The 17,855-nt window shown below is 33.6% G+C and overlaps 1 protein-coding gene across 1 annotated transcript in view; it reads left to right on the forward strand.

The window, feature by feature from the left end:
• Positions 1-344: 344 nt before the first annotated feature.
• The window catches only part of LOC119638092, a 39,374-nt gene continuing 21,863 nt past the window's right edge, over positions 345-17,855 (forward strand). The window contains exons 1-2 of the mRNA XM_038034716.1: positions 345-733; positions 12,645-12,773. Coding sequence (XP_037890644.1) covers positions 12,692-12,773 — 82 coding nt within the window. The 5' untranslated portion in view covers positions 345-733; positions 12,645-12,691. The remainder of the gene's footprint in view (positions 734-12,644; positions 12,774-17,855) is intronic.

The raw sequence follows: 17,855 nt of genomic DNA on the forward strand, positions 1-17,855 counted from the left end.
TCTTGCCGCTATGTTGGAAAGCTTGTGCACAACATAAAAGAGCATAATAAGAGAACAAACGAATTTGAAAAAAAAAAAAACACTTTCTCGTTATCGTGGAGTGGATAAAGCAGTTTTTGTCGATAAATCCGATTTACAGCTGTTTGTATGTTTTTTTTTTTTGAGCACACACATAACACAGTTAAAATATTAACAGTCTTACGGAAGTTTGTTTAGTTTAAAATGTTAAAATGAATGGTTCGCTTACAAATATTGACGGTATAAAAATTACGTTAAACGAAGCTTCATATGCGCGACGAAAATAATGAAGGAATAAAGAATGAAACAAATAATCAAAAAAGATATTTGAAAAAATTAAAAAAAGATATTTGAAAAATTAAATTGAAAGAAAATCTTTTCAAAAAAAAGTGATTATCATAAAATAGTTTCTTACAAGCGATAGCAGATTTTAAAAATTGTTTGCTTATTGTTATATGGATAGTGCCAGCGATCTCTTGATTTAAGTAATGAGCAAAGCCAGTGTTATAGAAATCGATCTAAATCATAATACTATTAGAAACTATTTTATAACTCATGAGGCGGATTTCGTTATCGTAATCTTAACAAAGTGAAAGATTTAAAAAAAAATTTATTTAAAAAAAAATAAACCGTTGTTTTAAAACAAGAAAACACCCATCATTGAAGTGCTGAAATGAAGACATGAATTAAATAATGTTTTTAAAAATCGTTGAGTGTAAGAAGGGGGGCATAGAAGAGTAATGAAAGTACGAAAATGGGATAGAGGTGGGGGAGGTTTACACCAATAATTTAAAAACCCTATTAAAATACATTTATATTAAAAAATCAATTCTTAGTACGCGCCAGCTTGTGCGTAAGGAATGTCTTTTTGATTTGTCTTCGTGTTTGTAGACTGTTGTTGGAACAAATTCTGCCAAAAGTTATGCTTTGTTTTTAGCGTGTACCCTAGCAATTAAAAAGTAAATATCATAATAAATAAAAATGTTAAGATTTTTCCGACCTTGCTTTTGCGTTTAGCCGATCGTTTGCGTTGACGTCTGCATATATTAGACTTGCTCTTGCCTTCGTAACAAACAGAAATCAAAGAATCTAAAAAATATATGGGTTTTTTTTTTTTGGAATTATCGATTTCAAGTTGAGTCAGTTCGTCTCCGTGTCTGCTCGCTTTTTTTGCGCCTTTTCTTCATCTATTACTGAATGGTTCAAGGTCGCCAAGACTTCGATAGAAATCTGAAACTTAATACATGTATATACATATGCAATCCGCCTGAGTAGCCGAAGGCGAGGAATTTCGACTAGCAAATCAATGGTCGTGGGTTCGAATCCCAAGTGCGATAGAGTTTTTAATAAAATCGGATAGCCTTAGATGCTAGCGCTTTTAAGAGTTTAGTCTTAGAATTTATTTCTCTGGCGAAATTAATAATAATAATAAAAATAATAATAATAATAATAATAATAATAATATACATATGCAGACGTCTTTCATATCGCACGCTACTTGTCAGGGACGGTTTTTATATAATACGGTGCAGAATTTGCAAATATTTTTACATGGTTTTCGTATAACACAATTTCAAAGGATCGAGTATTCTTTCTGCTAGACTTTTTTCAATTGCTTTTTACATGTCTTTTTCACTTTGTTGTTAATAAGAGGAGTTTGAAGCAATTGCGAGAAAAGCTAGAAAAAGCTCAGTAGCGAGCCGAGACCTTCTTTTAAGCAACCTACAGCACATCTTACAATTATTCCTGAAACGACTTTTCAAAATAAGGTCTTATATGGGAAAGGATCGAAAAAGTGGTCCGATCTGAACGATTATCAACAGTGTTCGCTTTTGATTCAAAGCACATCAGTGTACCGAATTTTATCAAAATATCTCATAAAGTGCGATCGGTATGGACAAATTGGTCGGTATAATAAAAATTGTTACATATATCCGCACAAACGTAATATATCCTTTGGTGTAGGTTATTTATGTGTTTGTGAATTTAAAGTTAGTCAAGTTGTTAACTCGAAATGTTTATATCCCACATTCAGAAAGTAGCACCATATGCTGGGCAGGGAGGATCGTGGATAAAATTTGGGATAGACATGTCTTAACGAATAATGCGTACCATTTCAGAGCAGTAACCGCATTATTATATTTGAAAAATTCTGCATGAGCTATGAGTTAAACAAACAATTTACGCAGAACTTGTATCAATAATTAATTTTTTAATGGCTTTCTTTTTCTATACTTTACAGCATACGTAGTATATGAAGTTTGTGTGTACATGTACAATGTTCGGAAAGATTTGAGGTAGACTCACTATCAATCGACTTAGAATCTTTTTTCGAATTGAACTAAACTGTTCTGTCTGTCTATCTGTACCTCTGTCTTTCTTTTCCCGTAGTGACTTATTCAACTTACAACAGACAAACTTTCAATGCACTTTTACGAACCAAGGGCGAATGCTATTGCAAATGGGACGCAGTTGGACTAGTTTTGTCGTGCTTTAATTTAAAAAAGTTGCTCGATATAAAAAGAAAAAGGAATACCATTTTCAAAATTTAGTTACAAAAATCGTTGAATGTTAGTTTCCCCCTATGATGTGGAAGGAACAATTCCTAGAACACTCCCGGCTTTCATGAAAAGTCAGCTTTTATGTGGAAAAGGGGAGAAATTTTTAAATATTTCATGGAGAAAATTGGTTCACATTAGCAAATTGATTTAATATCTATATAAAGGCTATGTATTGACTATATCAACCCCATCCCAATATATTGACTCCATCCAGCATAAGAGTTTCCACAAATAGCAAGCTTTTCACAAAGCAACAGGCAAAGAATAATGACATCTTTGGCATAAACATTAATTTTGCTATAGTTGGATCAAGTTAGTTGACATTTTGAGTCCGCTGCTATATAAGGGCTGTTGTGAACAATGCAGTTTTTACATAGGAGCAAGGAATATTTTTTGATATTTTTTCAGAAAATAAATGAAAAATTAAAGCCGATAGCCTTAGATACTAGTGCTTTTAAGAGCTTAGTCTTGGAATTTATATCTCTGGCGAAATTAAAAATAATAATAATAATGAATGAAAAATTGTCTTAGACAAAGTAATGTAGGGCATTTTTTGAATAACGTTGCCCAACTATAATATTTTTACTTTTCCTCTTTTTATAAAAATATTACTTTTCCAGTATTCATCTCTTTCAACTTCTTTCTTTAAACGAATATCGCGATCTTCTTCAATCAATTTAAGCAAACCTTTTGCTTATAATACCAACTTTCGTTCTAATATTTTTGTTAGTTCTCTTACCCGGTGAATTTTCCGTCAAGCTTTTCTTAATCCTCTTACATTTTGCGAAATATCGTTGTCAATAGAAATGAATAGCTCTTTCTTTTTCTTTTGGGGTTTAATAGCCCATCACTCAGTTTTTATAGAGCCTTAGCGATTAGCGAGAGCAATGAAAGCAAAGCAAACGAAAATAATATAACGGAAAAAAAAGAGCTTGAGGAGAAACTGAATTCATTAATAAGAAGTAAAAACATTAGTGTTGGTTAGGACCGACAGTTTTATACTCTACGCGACTTCACCTAACGCAATTGCATTTAAACAATTATCGTTACTGTCAAAAATTAAGTAAGTCAGTAAAGCTACATTCAATGACGTGCACGAGTCACTCTGCCTATTATTAACTATCATACTCATATCCATAAAGTGAACTGTGCTTCGGACTTCACAGGAATTGGGCATTATACTCGACCTCAGCTTTCACGTTCAAATCCACGTTACTAAATCGAAAGCCTGCTCTGGTTTATTAAGCCTTGCTGGTAAGAATTTAACAGACCTTACCTAAGTGAAAGGATGCTTACCGCTTTTGTTAGGCCTCAAACGGGGAATTCCCTTGTAGTAAGGCGCCCGAACTACAAGCGTTACTATAATCGAACCGAATGTACTCTGTGTGTAGGTAGTACTATTATCATCTTAGGCGAGTTGTCTTAAGCTGAAAAGAAACTAGACAGTAGACTTACTTGGTTAGGTGTTTTGTTTATGATAAAATTACTGTTATTGCTCGTTTTTATTGAATCGGATAAATATTCATATCATGGCAAGATTAAACCGTAATTACCATTTTATAAAGCTATCAAAATGTCGACCCAACTACGAGGTGAATCACTTACTGTCCCTTGCGTGTAAATCTTTTAATCTATCATTTCTAAAAGTAAAAATTATATTCGGTGGCGACTGAATCCTACCCTATGAAAAGTTGAAAAAAAATGAAAAATATAAATTTGCTTAATCTATAATATTCGCAGGGCGTGGCGGGATTTCCTATTTTTATAGAATAATTTTATGCAAATTTATATCGTCAGCAACGGATAGGATAAATATTCTCAGCTTTGATTGCATGTGGGCGATGTAGGCGTGTTCATTGATCTATTTGGCCCATCTTCAAACTCTTTTGCCGGTTTTTAGACGATATCTTTATTTTTGCGAAAGGGCGAATGTTTATTGCAGATAACGCACGATTGGACAGATGGACAGTCAAACAAGCTTAAATGTATTCCGAATCTGTAACTACGCACTATTTTTGTAGATTTATCTGCCGTAATTTATGACCAAAAAATCAATTTTTTAAAAAGGAGAAACTTTCTCGGCTTACGTAGGCGTCTGCTTTAACCGATTCGGGTTATTTTCAGTACCAAAGTGCGTGCCCCAATTTCCAATGTTTTTTTTTTTGCAAAATTTGAGGTCGATAGCTGAATTTTCTCTGCCAGGAAAAAGTTTACCATTCATGTTACACAAATGCACAGGCGGTCAGATGGACAGGCGGACATGCATCATATCAATTCAGGATTTGATGCCGATCATAAAAATATGCAGTTTATGGGGTCTTTGAAGCTTCCCTCTTCGCGTTGCAAACGTTTCGACACAATGAATATACCCCTTATCCTTCGGTGATCGTTATAAAAATGCAATTTTAAATTGCAAAGCCTGACTGTTTCCTTGCTTGTCTTCTTCTTCTTCTTGAATATTCAACGAATTAAGAATAGATAATTCGCGAGAAGCCTCAATGCTTGTTGCTGTTGCTATGGTTTACTTTCCTTGTTATTATACTTTCCTACGTGCAACATTGTATTGGAACTTACTTGGGATTACTTAGGTGGGTAATCGTTTAGTAGCGCATTCTCAGAGAATTAATCTTCTACTAATATACATAGTAATTGCAAGTGAATGATACAAACTTAGGTCATTGCATAAACAATAAGTGAAGTAATGTATATGTATGTGTCGTTAGGTAGTGAAACTAGGATAACTAGGATGCTTTCTCATTTTTGATCGTGACCCTAATCTATCTTGTGCACTTGTAATTGGTTGCAATAAGATGTAATTAACTTTGGGTGAATAAATAATAATAACTATAATAATTTGTAAACCGAAGACACCAAACAAAACACAAGCCTGACAGTTGACGACTAAGACCTTTAACTAATATGGGAAGAGCTGGTATCAGATTTTAGATCTACATTTTAACTCTAATCTAGCCACGTGGTGTATTTGAGTCACTCTTACGCTTCGAATGCAAGTTTTTCTAGCTTGTTTGGATATCCAAACATTTTAATTATTCTCAGGACACTCGTAAGTGATTAAGAGTCACCTCGAGATACGTTATAGAATTAAACATAGCAGGCCAACTTACTAATTATCTATCTGACTATGTATTGTTGGCGCCCATTTTCAGATTCGAATTGTAATGAACAATCAGGAGTGCAGGCGATCCTTTTACAACACGCTTGTCGTGTTGCACCAAATTTTTTTGTACTTTCTTAACTTAAGATGTAACATAAATTCATATAATATAAATCGTATTCTATCGTAACCTGTTTTATCTTATATTGAAGCCATGTTATGCGAGGTTTTGAAATAATATACGACAAGGCAATATGCACCGTTTTATATCGAATACAAGTCTTAAGATATAAAATTTTATGATTAATTTAATATTCCCTCCGAACAAAGATATAAATGAAAAATTAAGTTAACTTCATTCGCTTGAGTGGCCGAGTAGCCAAAGACTCTCGACTAACAAATCAATGGTCGCCTGTTCATATCTTAAGTGCAGTGGGGTTTTCAATAAATCCGATAACTTTGGATGCTAGCGCTTTAAGACTTTAGTCTTAGAATTTATGTCTTTGTTAAAAACACACACATATTCAACACAAAAAACGAGTGGGCGGATATCCAGCAGACAGACGGGCCGACAAGAATATATCTGTGTAATAAAAGGTGAGTCTACTTTAAGTCTTTCTCGCTGTTGCATACGTCCGCACAAACTTAATATAACCCATGCCACATGTGATGTAAGGTATGTACATTGTAGTAAATGTGAATGAAAACAACGAAACATTGAGGAATGATGCTGTGTCTCGTTTTCAAAACTGGCCTTTTTAGACAAAAGCGTTTAAGTTTTTGAGATTTGTTTGTTTATTCTGCCCTTGCATGTTCAAGTATTCTTCCCTTACGAGAAGCATTTTATAGACCTGTTGCTGCGAAATGACAGAGAACAAAGAAAGAAAATGTAAAAATCTATAGATAATTTGATAACTAACATCAACTATTCGATCCCAAAGTATTAACTTCTTGGCAGAAGCAGTGGCTCCGCTCCGTTCGAATCGCTCTCAGCCTCATAACCATTGATTATTAGCGAAGACATTGTATTGTAACTTAGCAACAGTTATTTGTTTGACTTAGCGAGTCTTTTTGGTTGCTTGAAGAAGAGCTCGATATTTCAGGGAAAAAATTTCTTCTTTGAGAAAATGATTTTTGTTCTCCACGTATAAGGAGGTGCAAGGCATCTATTAATCGATAAGAAAAAAAAAAAATCTTCGAAATGTTCGCAGTGACTTCTCTCCAAAAAACAAAGAAAATTTCACTTCATTTCACTTGATTTCTTAGATTAAATGTTGATAACCTTCCAAGTTTGAAAACAAAAATTAATTAAATTTATATTAGAAACTATTAAATACATAATTATTATTAAGTATTAAATGAATGAATCTATGCTTCTTCTAACTTCTATTAATGAATTTTACATCTTCCTATAAATCACAAAAATCTTTCATGCAAATAAATTATTCTTACATATACTATTTAATCTCATGATAGAAAAGTTTTCACTTATTTGTAAAATGCTTGCCTTTTTAACTTTAGCATTTCAATTTTGTATTTTAGTCTTTAAAGTCCTTTCGCATGGTAAACATGAATAAAACACACTTCTGATTGAGATTTGGATCAAAGATTTTGCTTTGAATATGTCGTTTGGACCTTGCCAATATTTATGAAATTCAACATATACATTGGGGTACAGCGTACGCCTTCCCGCAACATATTACGAAAACAATGAACTCACGGTATATTTGTTTATATGAGTATATAAGTCGGAATCATTGCTTCTTTGATGTTTAGGAGAACACATCTGATGTTTCTAAAGGACTTTTATGTGTGCAAAACAAGACATAGATGTATCTTGCCGGCTCAAAAGGCTTTCCTCGAGGACCATGCGACATAATTGTATTGAACTATTCGAAAAAATTATTTGTTGCTATTGGCGGGGGATGCCTTAGCGGCGGCTCAAGACATTCTTACCTTCGATGCTTATATTTACCCCATACCAATAAAGAATTCTACTGCTTGCTTAAACGCTATTATTCATAAGAGACTTACCTTCTACGGATAGCGCCTAACTCAACGTCTAAATGCTATATGATATTATATATATATGCGAGAAAGGTAGTGGAATGAAGGAAGTCTACGAAACCCACGACTAGTAATCAGTAATTAAATGAAGAACTTCAAATTAAATAACTCATCCCCGATGATAGTCGAACGAAAATGGTGGTCTTCTATAGAAATATACGACACTTGGCATTTATGATGTGTATGTCCAAGCGGACGATGATGGATGTTTTAATGGTCGGCGGAACGTGTCCTCTTCCTGCACTTGATACCTCGATTCACATAGGATCCGTTTAATTGATCACATCCGAAGTATATCAGCTAACACACATTTCTAATTCGATATTCCCATTCCATTGCGTCTTTACTTATAGCATATAGCGTCCCCAAGGCACTCATAAGAGAATAACTAACTGTTTAATGTAAAAGAAAACGAGTGGCAAGAACAATATATTTATTCTACGTCAATACGTAATACTACTACTTACTTATTACTACGTGTAGAACCAAATCAAGTCGTGCGGCTTTGGTTCTTACTGCCTTTTTATTGTGGCTTTATGAAGGTGCATTCGCTTATCCCAGTAAACCAAGAACTCTCAACGACCTTATTCATCAACACTGATGAAGTAAGAGCAGATTTATTCATTTCAAAGAGAATTCATTTATCGACAGTAATCATACAACTGGATTTTGAAGTGATATTTTCTTATAATTGATGCAATAAGCTTAGAAGGACAATTAACAAATAAACATAAAGGTACATAGATAAACTTTATCTCCTTAATCGATATAAGGAAGATTGCATAACTCGTACTTGAAGCAATGGGATATTCCTTACATTGTCTAGTAAACTAATTAATTAATTAATTCATAGGACTGAAAACTTACTGATTATGACTATCAACAATGCAAGTTAATGCATGCAGGACTTGTATAGGAACATACATTACTGTGTTCAAAAAATTAGGTGCATTATTTTATAACCTCAAAAATCTTTATCTATTCTTTCAAATCAATTTTATCGCTTTCATAATACTCGAAAAATATTCCGTGTTAACAAATTGGCCTCGGAGAAGGAAATCATAGTGCACAATACCACGATAATTGAAGAAAACTTTGATTTTTCAGCCACATTTATGCGATTTTTTCGATCTTGGCTCGATATTCGCTCGAGCTTGCATCGTATTCGGTCGATCGATCGGTTGTTTCCGGGTCCTGTGCATACATCCAAGACTCATCTTCCATAATAATCGCAAACAAAATTAAACTACGGTGTTCAACAAACGCAAACATTGCCAAAACCAAAAAAAAAAAAAAAAAACGAAAAAGAGCAAGTAAGAAAATCATATTCGGACGTAACCGAATCTTTTATACCCGTCATCGTTACTTTAAGAGAGACAAAATAAAAAAGAAAGATCTAAATTTTCATGCTTCATGGTATATAGTGGGCACAGCTGATTTTTTTTATTTATCGAATAGGCTTATGGGCGTTGTGGGAGTGCCCTTTGAAAAATTTAGGTCGCTTCCAAACTCTTTTACGAGTTCCTAGGTGATATTTCCATTTTCGCTAGCGGGAGAACGTTTACCACAAATACCACACTGTTGCACAGACACACAGACGGCCAGATGAATAGAAGGATATGGTGCGTTACAAATTTGAAAGTGGCAAAGAATTTATACACATTATGATGTTTTTGAAGCTTGGTTCGGCGCCTTATAAAGGTATTGAAAAAAAATTAAAATTTGATATACTATGACATTGAATAGGCTTGGTCAATTGTTCCCATTCTTGTGCAAGTGCTAGAAGCATCATCCATGAAATGTGCGCTCAAATTTTTGTATACATAAGCACTGCAGTTTTTGAGTAGTGAGCATAAAGCAATTTTTTAATATTTTGGAAAAACATATGTATGCTCAGTTTGCGTGGTGCTGTGGGCGTATCCTTCAACCGATTTGGCCCTTTGTCAACACTACCCTGAGTGTAAGAACTTTCAATGTTTGTGATAAACCTAAGATCGATGGCTTCATTTTTGAGGAGGGAATGTTTGCAACTGACATTGCATAGACGAATAGACAGACATGCTGATCAAGAATATGTATACCCTACGTGGTCTCTGATGCTTCCTTCTTGGCGTTTCAAACATTTTGACAAAATGAATATAAATAGAGATTTATGCGGTTATAAACAAATTCAGCCTAATTTTTAGACACAATATTATATTATCTGGCGACTATAGATGGATCGACTCAATTCTGAACATCCCAACGAAGAGCTTTTTTGCTATATGTAATGGAATCATAAGAACAGCAAAGCAAATAACATTCCTTACAACTCCTACAGACACGCCGAAATGGCCTGAATAGCTCACAATTAATTTTACATTGGACCAAAACTATTGTGAAATGCTAACGAACATGAATATTGCTTTCCTTTAACAAGTTTAACTGTAATGTGAAAAAGTGGCAAAGATTTGTGTTGCACAATGGAATTTTTACATCAGTGCAAGGGACTTTCATTTACATGAAATCATTTTGAAATAAAAACGACATAACGCAATCGAATCTAAAATAAAGGAAAATTCATGATGATATCTTTTATTGTTTACTTTTTATTATAAATTAAAAAAAAAGCACTTATTTGATGTCCCTATATATATAATCTTTTTCTTTTTAGAAAGTCAAAACTGTTTAACTGTATCTATGCTAAGACACATTCAAGAGAAAGTTTTCTTAAAGTTTTTTGTTTATTGCAATTTTTTTTTAATACGATATCATTAAATTGACATTTAAATCCGCTTTACCGAAAAGAGTTTAGAAAATATGTAAAATACATAAATAACAAGTAAAGGAAACTCGAAAGGTAATGCACTTAACATGCGTTTTAATCAAGGAATTGTTATTTTAGTTATCTCGTATTTATCTACTGGGAAACTTAGTGAACAGGTCAACTAATTGAATAAGTTCCATTGACGTTAACCTCAAAATTAGTTTCTAAAAGAGCTGAGAGGTATTTCTAGGCCGAACCGACCAACACATGAGTCCCGGCAAGTTTTTCCACCCCTTAACTTGTACACTTCGTAATTCGGCTGTGATCCAAATTTCCGTCTTTACCACTCACAATTTTTTCTTTTTTCTTTTGAGCAGTAAAACGGAAATACACTTTGCGCTTCAGAGGACGGATGGACGAAAGGAAAGATAGACGAAAGGAAAGATAGACAAAAGGACAGATAGACAAAAGGACAGATGTGCAAAATGACAGATGGACAAGAGGACGCGTGGACGAAAGGACAGATAAACGAGAGGACAGATTGCCGAAAGGACGGATAAACGAAAGGAAAGATGGACAGAAAGGACACATAGGCCAGAGGATAGATAGACGAAAGGGCAGATAGACGATGAGACATACGAGCGGAGTATAACTTCGTAGCGCGTTAAATAGAAATGATAACCAGCGCTCCTTAGGATACAGTTCAATCCACCCTAATAGAAAGATCAAGGAACGATCCACATTCTTAAACTTTGGTCAGCGTCGAGGGCTATTTAACGACTCATTATTCTCAGTAGTTATTAATTTTTTTATTTCAAGCATGAGAGAAGAATTTCATTGGCTTAGTAGTTGTGTTCATTTTCGTTTTTTTTTTTACGCGTTTTCATTCTTTTGTGAAAAATCGAATTATATTTTCTAACAATGTAAAGGAAAGTGAGAACAAATCTAAATAGCGTTGAATGTAGTTCAGGCAGGCCTGATTGATTTACATACAATACCTATTGAAGTCATTTGCGTATAAAAGTCTGCGAATATATCGAAAAAGAAATTAAAGAAAAAGAAAATAATGGAATAACAAGGAAGAAAAAAAAATGATATAGGGCTGTGACCGAAAAAAAGCTGATTTGTGATATTCTAGAAAATGGCGTAGGCATGGCAAATTTTTTCCACCTCTATCAATAGAAAATGCGTGAAAATTTTTATTGTATATTTGTTGTAATTTATGAGAAAAGAAAGGTAGTTTTTAATTTATTTTCCACTGCAGGCGTACAACCTAAGTCAACGTATTCGCTTTTACTACCGGTGGAACGTTTATCATAGAGGTTACATAGGTAAGAAGATGGACAGACGGATAGTTCGAGATGTTTAAATCAATTCAAAGCTTCATACACATATATATAAAAATTGTATTATATAACATATATCATATTATCGTGTCATATATCATATATGTATACATTATATGTATAATTTATATATATATTATATGTATAATATATACATATATGATATATGTATATAAATATGTATATGAATGTGTATATAGTATGTACATACATATACATATAAAAATACATACATATATAAATATTTATATATATACATATATGCGTTCAAATCTGCCTACATATATATATGTATTTATATGTATATGAGTATACATGTGTATGTACATATATATATATATATATATCTATCTATACGTACACATCTATTTATGTAAACCGTGTAAAATTTCCGAACCTTGCTTTTATCAAGCGTCCCCGCACGTTTCACATATACAACAAAATTAATATTACCTTCTATGCTTCGGTGGTTATTCTAAAGGCAACATGAAAGCAATAATATTCTTAATTAAATTTACAAAATATTCTTTTGTTTCTTTCATTAGACTTCATATGCATACATATAAATGAAAAGTAATAATAAAAGCATCATAAATAAAATATGACGTAATTGATAAAATGATATCTTTAGTTAACATAGTTTACTAAAATATATGATTGTAACTGGAAAACAAATCAAATAAGTTGACATAATAATGATTACAAGATAGTGAGGGAAAAGCAATTATGTAGCTAACTATTGTATATTAAATATATAATAATTTTTTGAAAAATTTTCTTCTTAATTAAAGGAAAAGAATGATATAAACATGAAAAACTGAGATCAAAAGAAGAATAAATGTGTGAAAGTTATAATGCAGCGGAAATGAACGCATCATTGGATACATACACTGTCTTACTTGTTTGTTGTTTAATTCACGGTAAGCAGAGTTATATTAAAAAAAAAAAACATATCTACATATATACAAAACTAATTCTTATTTAAATAAATTAATGATTTTTCTACTTCATACTTAGTGATTTATTTGTGCACAATAGACAATACAATATTCTGAATTTGGATGTCCGTCCGTACTAATCAAAAAAAAAAATGCTTTAGAGATCGCATCAACGCGAAAAATGCGTAATCATCGTATGAGCTTGAGGTGATTTGAACCTCATTTTTTGTTTGTCAATTTTCGTTTTATTAGAATGGGCATGGTCTTACAAAAAAGGGGTGTGAAGATAAAAATTGAATTTAAATACTTAAGGTATTTACCAAAACCTTTACCATAGCTCTGTTAAATAATTAGCCTCAGCCTATGGCTTGATTTGAAAGGGTAATCTTTCCAAACTATTATTATATTAAAATACTAGGTGGGCCGGAAATTTTTTGCGGTTTTTTCACTATACCAGGCTATAATAACAGTTTTCAGATAGCTAGACAGATAATTAGGGTTAAAAGTATATGTACTTAAGTAGACCAGGCTTATTGTTAAGTTTTCTTTCACTTGAACTTTCAAAGTAATCGGTTGTCCAGTAGTAGTGAGGCGTATGTAGGACGTGGAAGACCAAAGTGAGCGTTTTTTAAAATATTTCATTACACAAAAAGTAAAATAGCTGGAAAAGCACATAAGCAAATATTTGCTAAGTAGGGAATTAATGCTGTAGCTGAACGTACCTGTTCTGGTAGTCCAAGTGCCATTGATGACATCCAACTAAGGGTTCTGATTAAAGCTGGTCGATACATAACGATTAGAGAGCTCTCCAAGAAGCTAAATAAATTAAAGTCCCAGCTCGTGGCGGGCTAAAGTCGTAAAATTTAAATTTCTTCTCAAAGTCCGTTTTTGCTACGATATCAAATTTCAAAAGAAAGTTATATGTGGTTAAGATCGAGTCCCGCATACACATAATCATGAAAATCTTTGGCTCCCTAAGCTTTTATTTAAGGTAAAATCTATGTTTCACCTTTCACTTCACTAAAAGTTATTGTTAAGAAAAATTAATCCATGATAATCTGCGTCGAGACGTACACTACAGTAATTTAGAATTAACTCACTTAGCCTTTCGCGTTCTATTCTCTAAGCCCTTTTATCTGATACCTATATGAGCAGAGTTGTTAAGGACAAATTTATCTAAACATTTCAACCGCTATCAATAAAACACGACCCACATTGATCTTCGGTAAGCGCTGGGCTCGTGAATTCAACGACCCATATACATATACGAAGAGACTGTACATTATGTTAGTTAGACCAATATTGGACTACACTGAATAGGTGCGGTCTCTGTCCTATCGCTGTTATGTGAATGCGATCGAATCGGCGCAAAAACAATTTCTGCTTTCTCCGTTAGGGAATATGCCACGGGACCCCCTTGTAACCCTCCCACTATATGAAGATAAATTACTACTCATATCATTACCCACTCTGGAGAAACATCGATTTATACTTGGGATCTAATTTTTGGTGAAACTGATTAATGGAGCTGTCAACGCGAAAGCTATTTTGGGTGAAATCTACATTAACGCTCCCATCTGGTCCACTGCAAGTAGCCAGTTGTTAAAACTTAGCCTTTGCAAAAGGAATTATTTACCCCACTTACAAGGTTCACAAGATGATTCAATTATCCTGATTCTAAAATCAACTCTTCTAAGGGCACGTACATTACCAATATCAGACCTTAATGATAATAATCAATAAATGGGTGAGTTGCCTATTGGTACGCGTTGTGCTTAAAGTCTCGAAACTCGTTGTAAAGGTCCAGGATGATGCTTAAGTTTTGTTTAATTACTTTTTATATAAAAGCATTTGTTTCTAGATATAGTTTTAACTACTTTGGGTTAAGTTGGATGGTGCCCAGCATATTAATTTTAGAATTTAAATGTTCCTACTCTATAGTATTGAATGGGCTTGGCCGACTTTTTCTATTTTTTCGCATAAAAGTTGAAATTTATACCATGTATCTGTCGTAGTTCATGGGTAGCGAGAAAAAAACACGTAAAGCGAAAGTCTTCTCACTTTTTATTGCGGAGCCAATGGTGACATTGTACACGGATCCTTTGACCGCTTTTGGTCATTTTCAAACTATTTTTAAAATTTATGGGCGACATGCATGTTTTTTCAAACCAGAGAACGTTCACCACAGATACTATACAATAGAGCAGGCGGACAGATGGGCAGATGACTAAGCTGACATATTTAGGTGCGTTCCGAATTTGATGCTGACCAAAATTTATATACTTTAGAGGGTTTTTGAAATGCGCGTAATAGTGGCATTGGAAAAAAATTGAATTGGGGTACATTACAGCATTAGGGTAGGCGTGGTCAATTTTCACCACTTTGTACAAGTAAAGTATTGGCCAAAGAAAATGATTGAAGTGAGTTATGAACAAAAAATTGTATTTTTTTTTTTTTTTTTTTTAAACAGAGGGGTTCTCAGTTTGCGTGGCAATGTAGACGTGTATTTGGACCGGATTGTTTCATTTTCAGTATCAACCTGCGTGGAACAAGTTCGAATGTCTCACTCAAATTTTAAGGCACTGGCTTCATTTTTGCGGCCAGGGGGATGGTAAAGCAGACATTACAGAGACGGACAAACAGCCAGATGGACAACCGAACATGCTTAGGTGCATTTCAAATTTGAAACTGACAAAGAATCTATATATATACTTTACGGGGTTTTTGAAGCTTGTTTCTGCGTGTTATAAAGGTATTGAAAAAAAGTTAAATTCTAATACGTTACAATATTGGGTAAGAGTGGTCAATTTTTTCTGTTTATATTGCTACAGGATCGCCCATAAAATATACGTTCAAATTTTTGTACATATATGTGCTGTAGTTTATGAGCAATGAGCAAAAAACTGAATGTTTTTTGCTTTTGAAAAACAAAAACGTTCTCAGTTTACGTGGTATTGTAGGCATGTCCTTCGACCGATTTGCTTCACACTCAATACCAAACTGCTTGAAAGAGTTTCCAATAGTTTCGCTAATTTTAAGGTTGATAGCTTCATTTTTGCGACCAAGGTAATGCTTACAAGACACATTACAGACGGACAGACAACCAGATGGACAACCGTATATGCTTAAATCAAAGCAGAATGTGATGCTGATCAAGAATACATATACTTTATGAGGTCTCTGAAGCTTTATTCTCGTTACAAACGTGTTGGCAAAATAAATACACCCGCCGCCCCTCGATGATAGGAATAATTGACATGAATTTATGTCGTTTCGCAATGAAAGCGAATGCCATAGCATTTACGTACACGAGTACCTGTTGAGTTAAGCAACTTGACAAAGAAAATTTCATTATAAAAGTATTATCTAATTTAAGAAACTCATAAACTGTTAATTACTAAGGCTTATGCTTACGCGAAAGTTAACGAAAGTTTGTAGAGTTTTATTTTAAACTTTATAGCTTTTTTTTTTATTATTTAGATCAATGAAAATTTTTTTGTATTATGAAAAAAAAAACAAATTGTTGTTATGTTTTATGCAAGCATAAGCATGATACCGTAGAGAATTTCAATATTGTGAAAATTTTACGTTTGCTTAGCACATATCCGTAAGACTATATGAGATAGATCAAAGATTTAATAATAAATTCCATGTACGTATTTTTATGAACTTTTTTGAACAATGTATGCATATGTCCGCAGGGATGAATACGGATACACGGTATAAATAAGTAATGGTTTTTAAGCAAATCATATTGGTTTTCCGATGCCAAACAATGTTTACAAACATTGTATTTTCATAAGCGAAAATCAGACAAATATCCATAAAATATTTATGAGAAAAGTTATGACTTTGGAGAGGATGTATATAAAAAGCACATAAAAATTTTTTATACCCATTCGTGGCCGAATACTTCATGTCCACTAACTTTACAACTTAGACAAATAAGAAAATCGTATTCGGCTTTGAGCGAATCCTTTTTACCTGAACACATTAATTTACCTTAAAAAAAAAAAGAAACTAAAGTAAAATTTCCACTCTCCATAATATTGGGTGGGCATGGTTAATTTCTTCTCCATTCATGTAGAATATGCGTGGTAATTGTTTTTTGTATCTCTATTGTAGTTTGTGATCTTAGTTTATATTAGACTGCAAGGCGTGTTCTCTCACCGGTTTTGACCATTTTCAATACCAACTTGCATGCATCAAATGCTAATATTTTTGCGGGATTTCTAAACGATATCTTCATTTTTGCGATTGGTAGAATATTTTTAACAAACGCACACACGCACGAACAGACATACCCAAATCAATCCAGACTTTTGTACTGATTTCGCCAATAATATCTATTCTGAGACGCCTACCTGGGATTAGCATGTAGATGGATGGGAAGGGAAGGGCCAATAAAGTATTAAAAACCTTAAAAGAACCATATGGTAATACGCTGGCGACCATAGAAAATATTATTCGTTTTGAAGGCCGGGAATACCATATTCGCATCACGGCCTTCTCTTTGTCGAGCAGTCAACGATAGCTTGAAGGGTTTATCCATAAAAACAAACGCACATCACTTCTTATCATTCCTAGTGGACTAAGATCGTACATCGGCTCACGAATAGCGAAAAATGATACAGAAAGCAAGTCCAATGAGGCTTAGGAGACTCGTATACATCGTTGAACATATGTTCGATATATACGAAACGACATACTAAGCGAACAAATATGTTTTTCTATCTTGCTTTAATTAAACCGCACAGCATTAATATCACAGCAAAGATGGTAATGGAGGTTTGGCTGAAACAAAGTACAACATCTTTTGTTATTATACCTACCCATGGAAGATTTCTTCAATTTGCAAATGTTTTATGGTATACAGAATCTATGTACATAATATGATATGTTGACGAAAGCAAATAAGAGCGCGCTAGTCTTTCTTTACCTTATCGTTCGTTCATCTTAAGCAACACGAGTTGATACAAACAACACACACACACCCCATATATAGCAGTTTTTCTCTAAGGACGCCCGCGCTGTAGTGACTTCAATAAGCTACAAATTAAGTAA

The sequence above is a fragment of the Glossina fuscipes genome, unplaced genomic scaffold (genome assembly GCF_014805625.2).
Source record: "Glossina fuscipes isolate IAEA_lab_2018 unplaced genomic scaffold, Yale_Gfus_2 73, whole genome shotgun sequence".
Classification (NCBI taxonomy): Eukaryota; Metazoa; Arthropoda; class Insecta; order Diptera; family Glossinidae; genus Glossina; species Glossina fuscipes.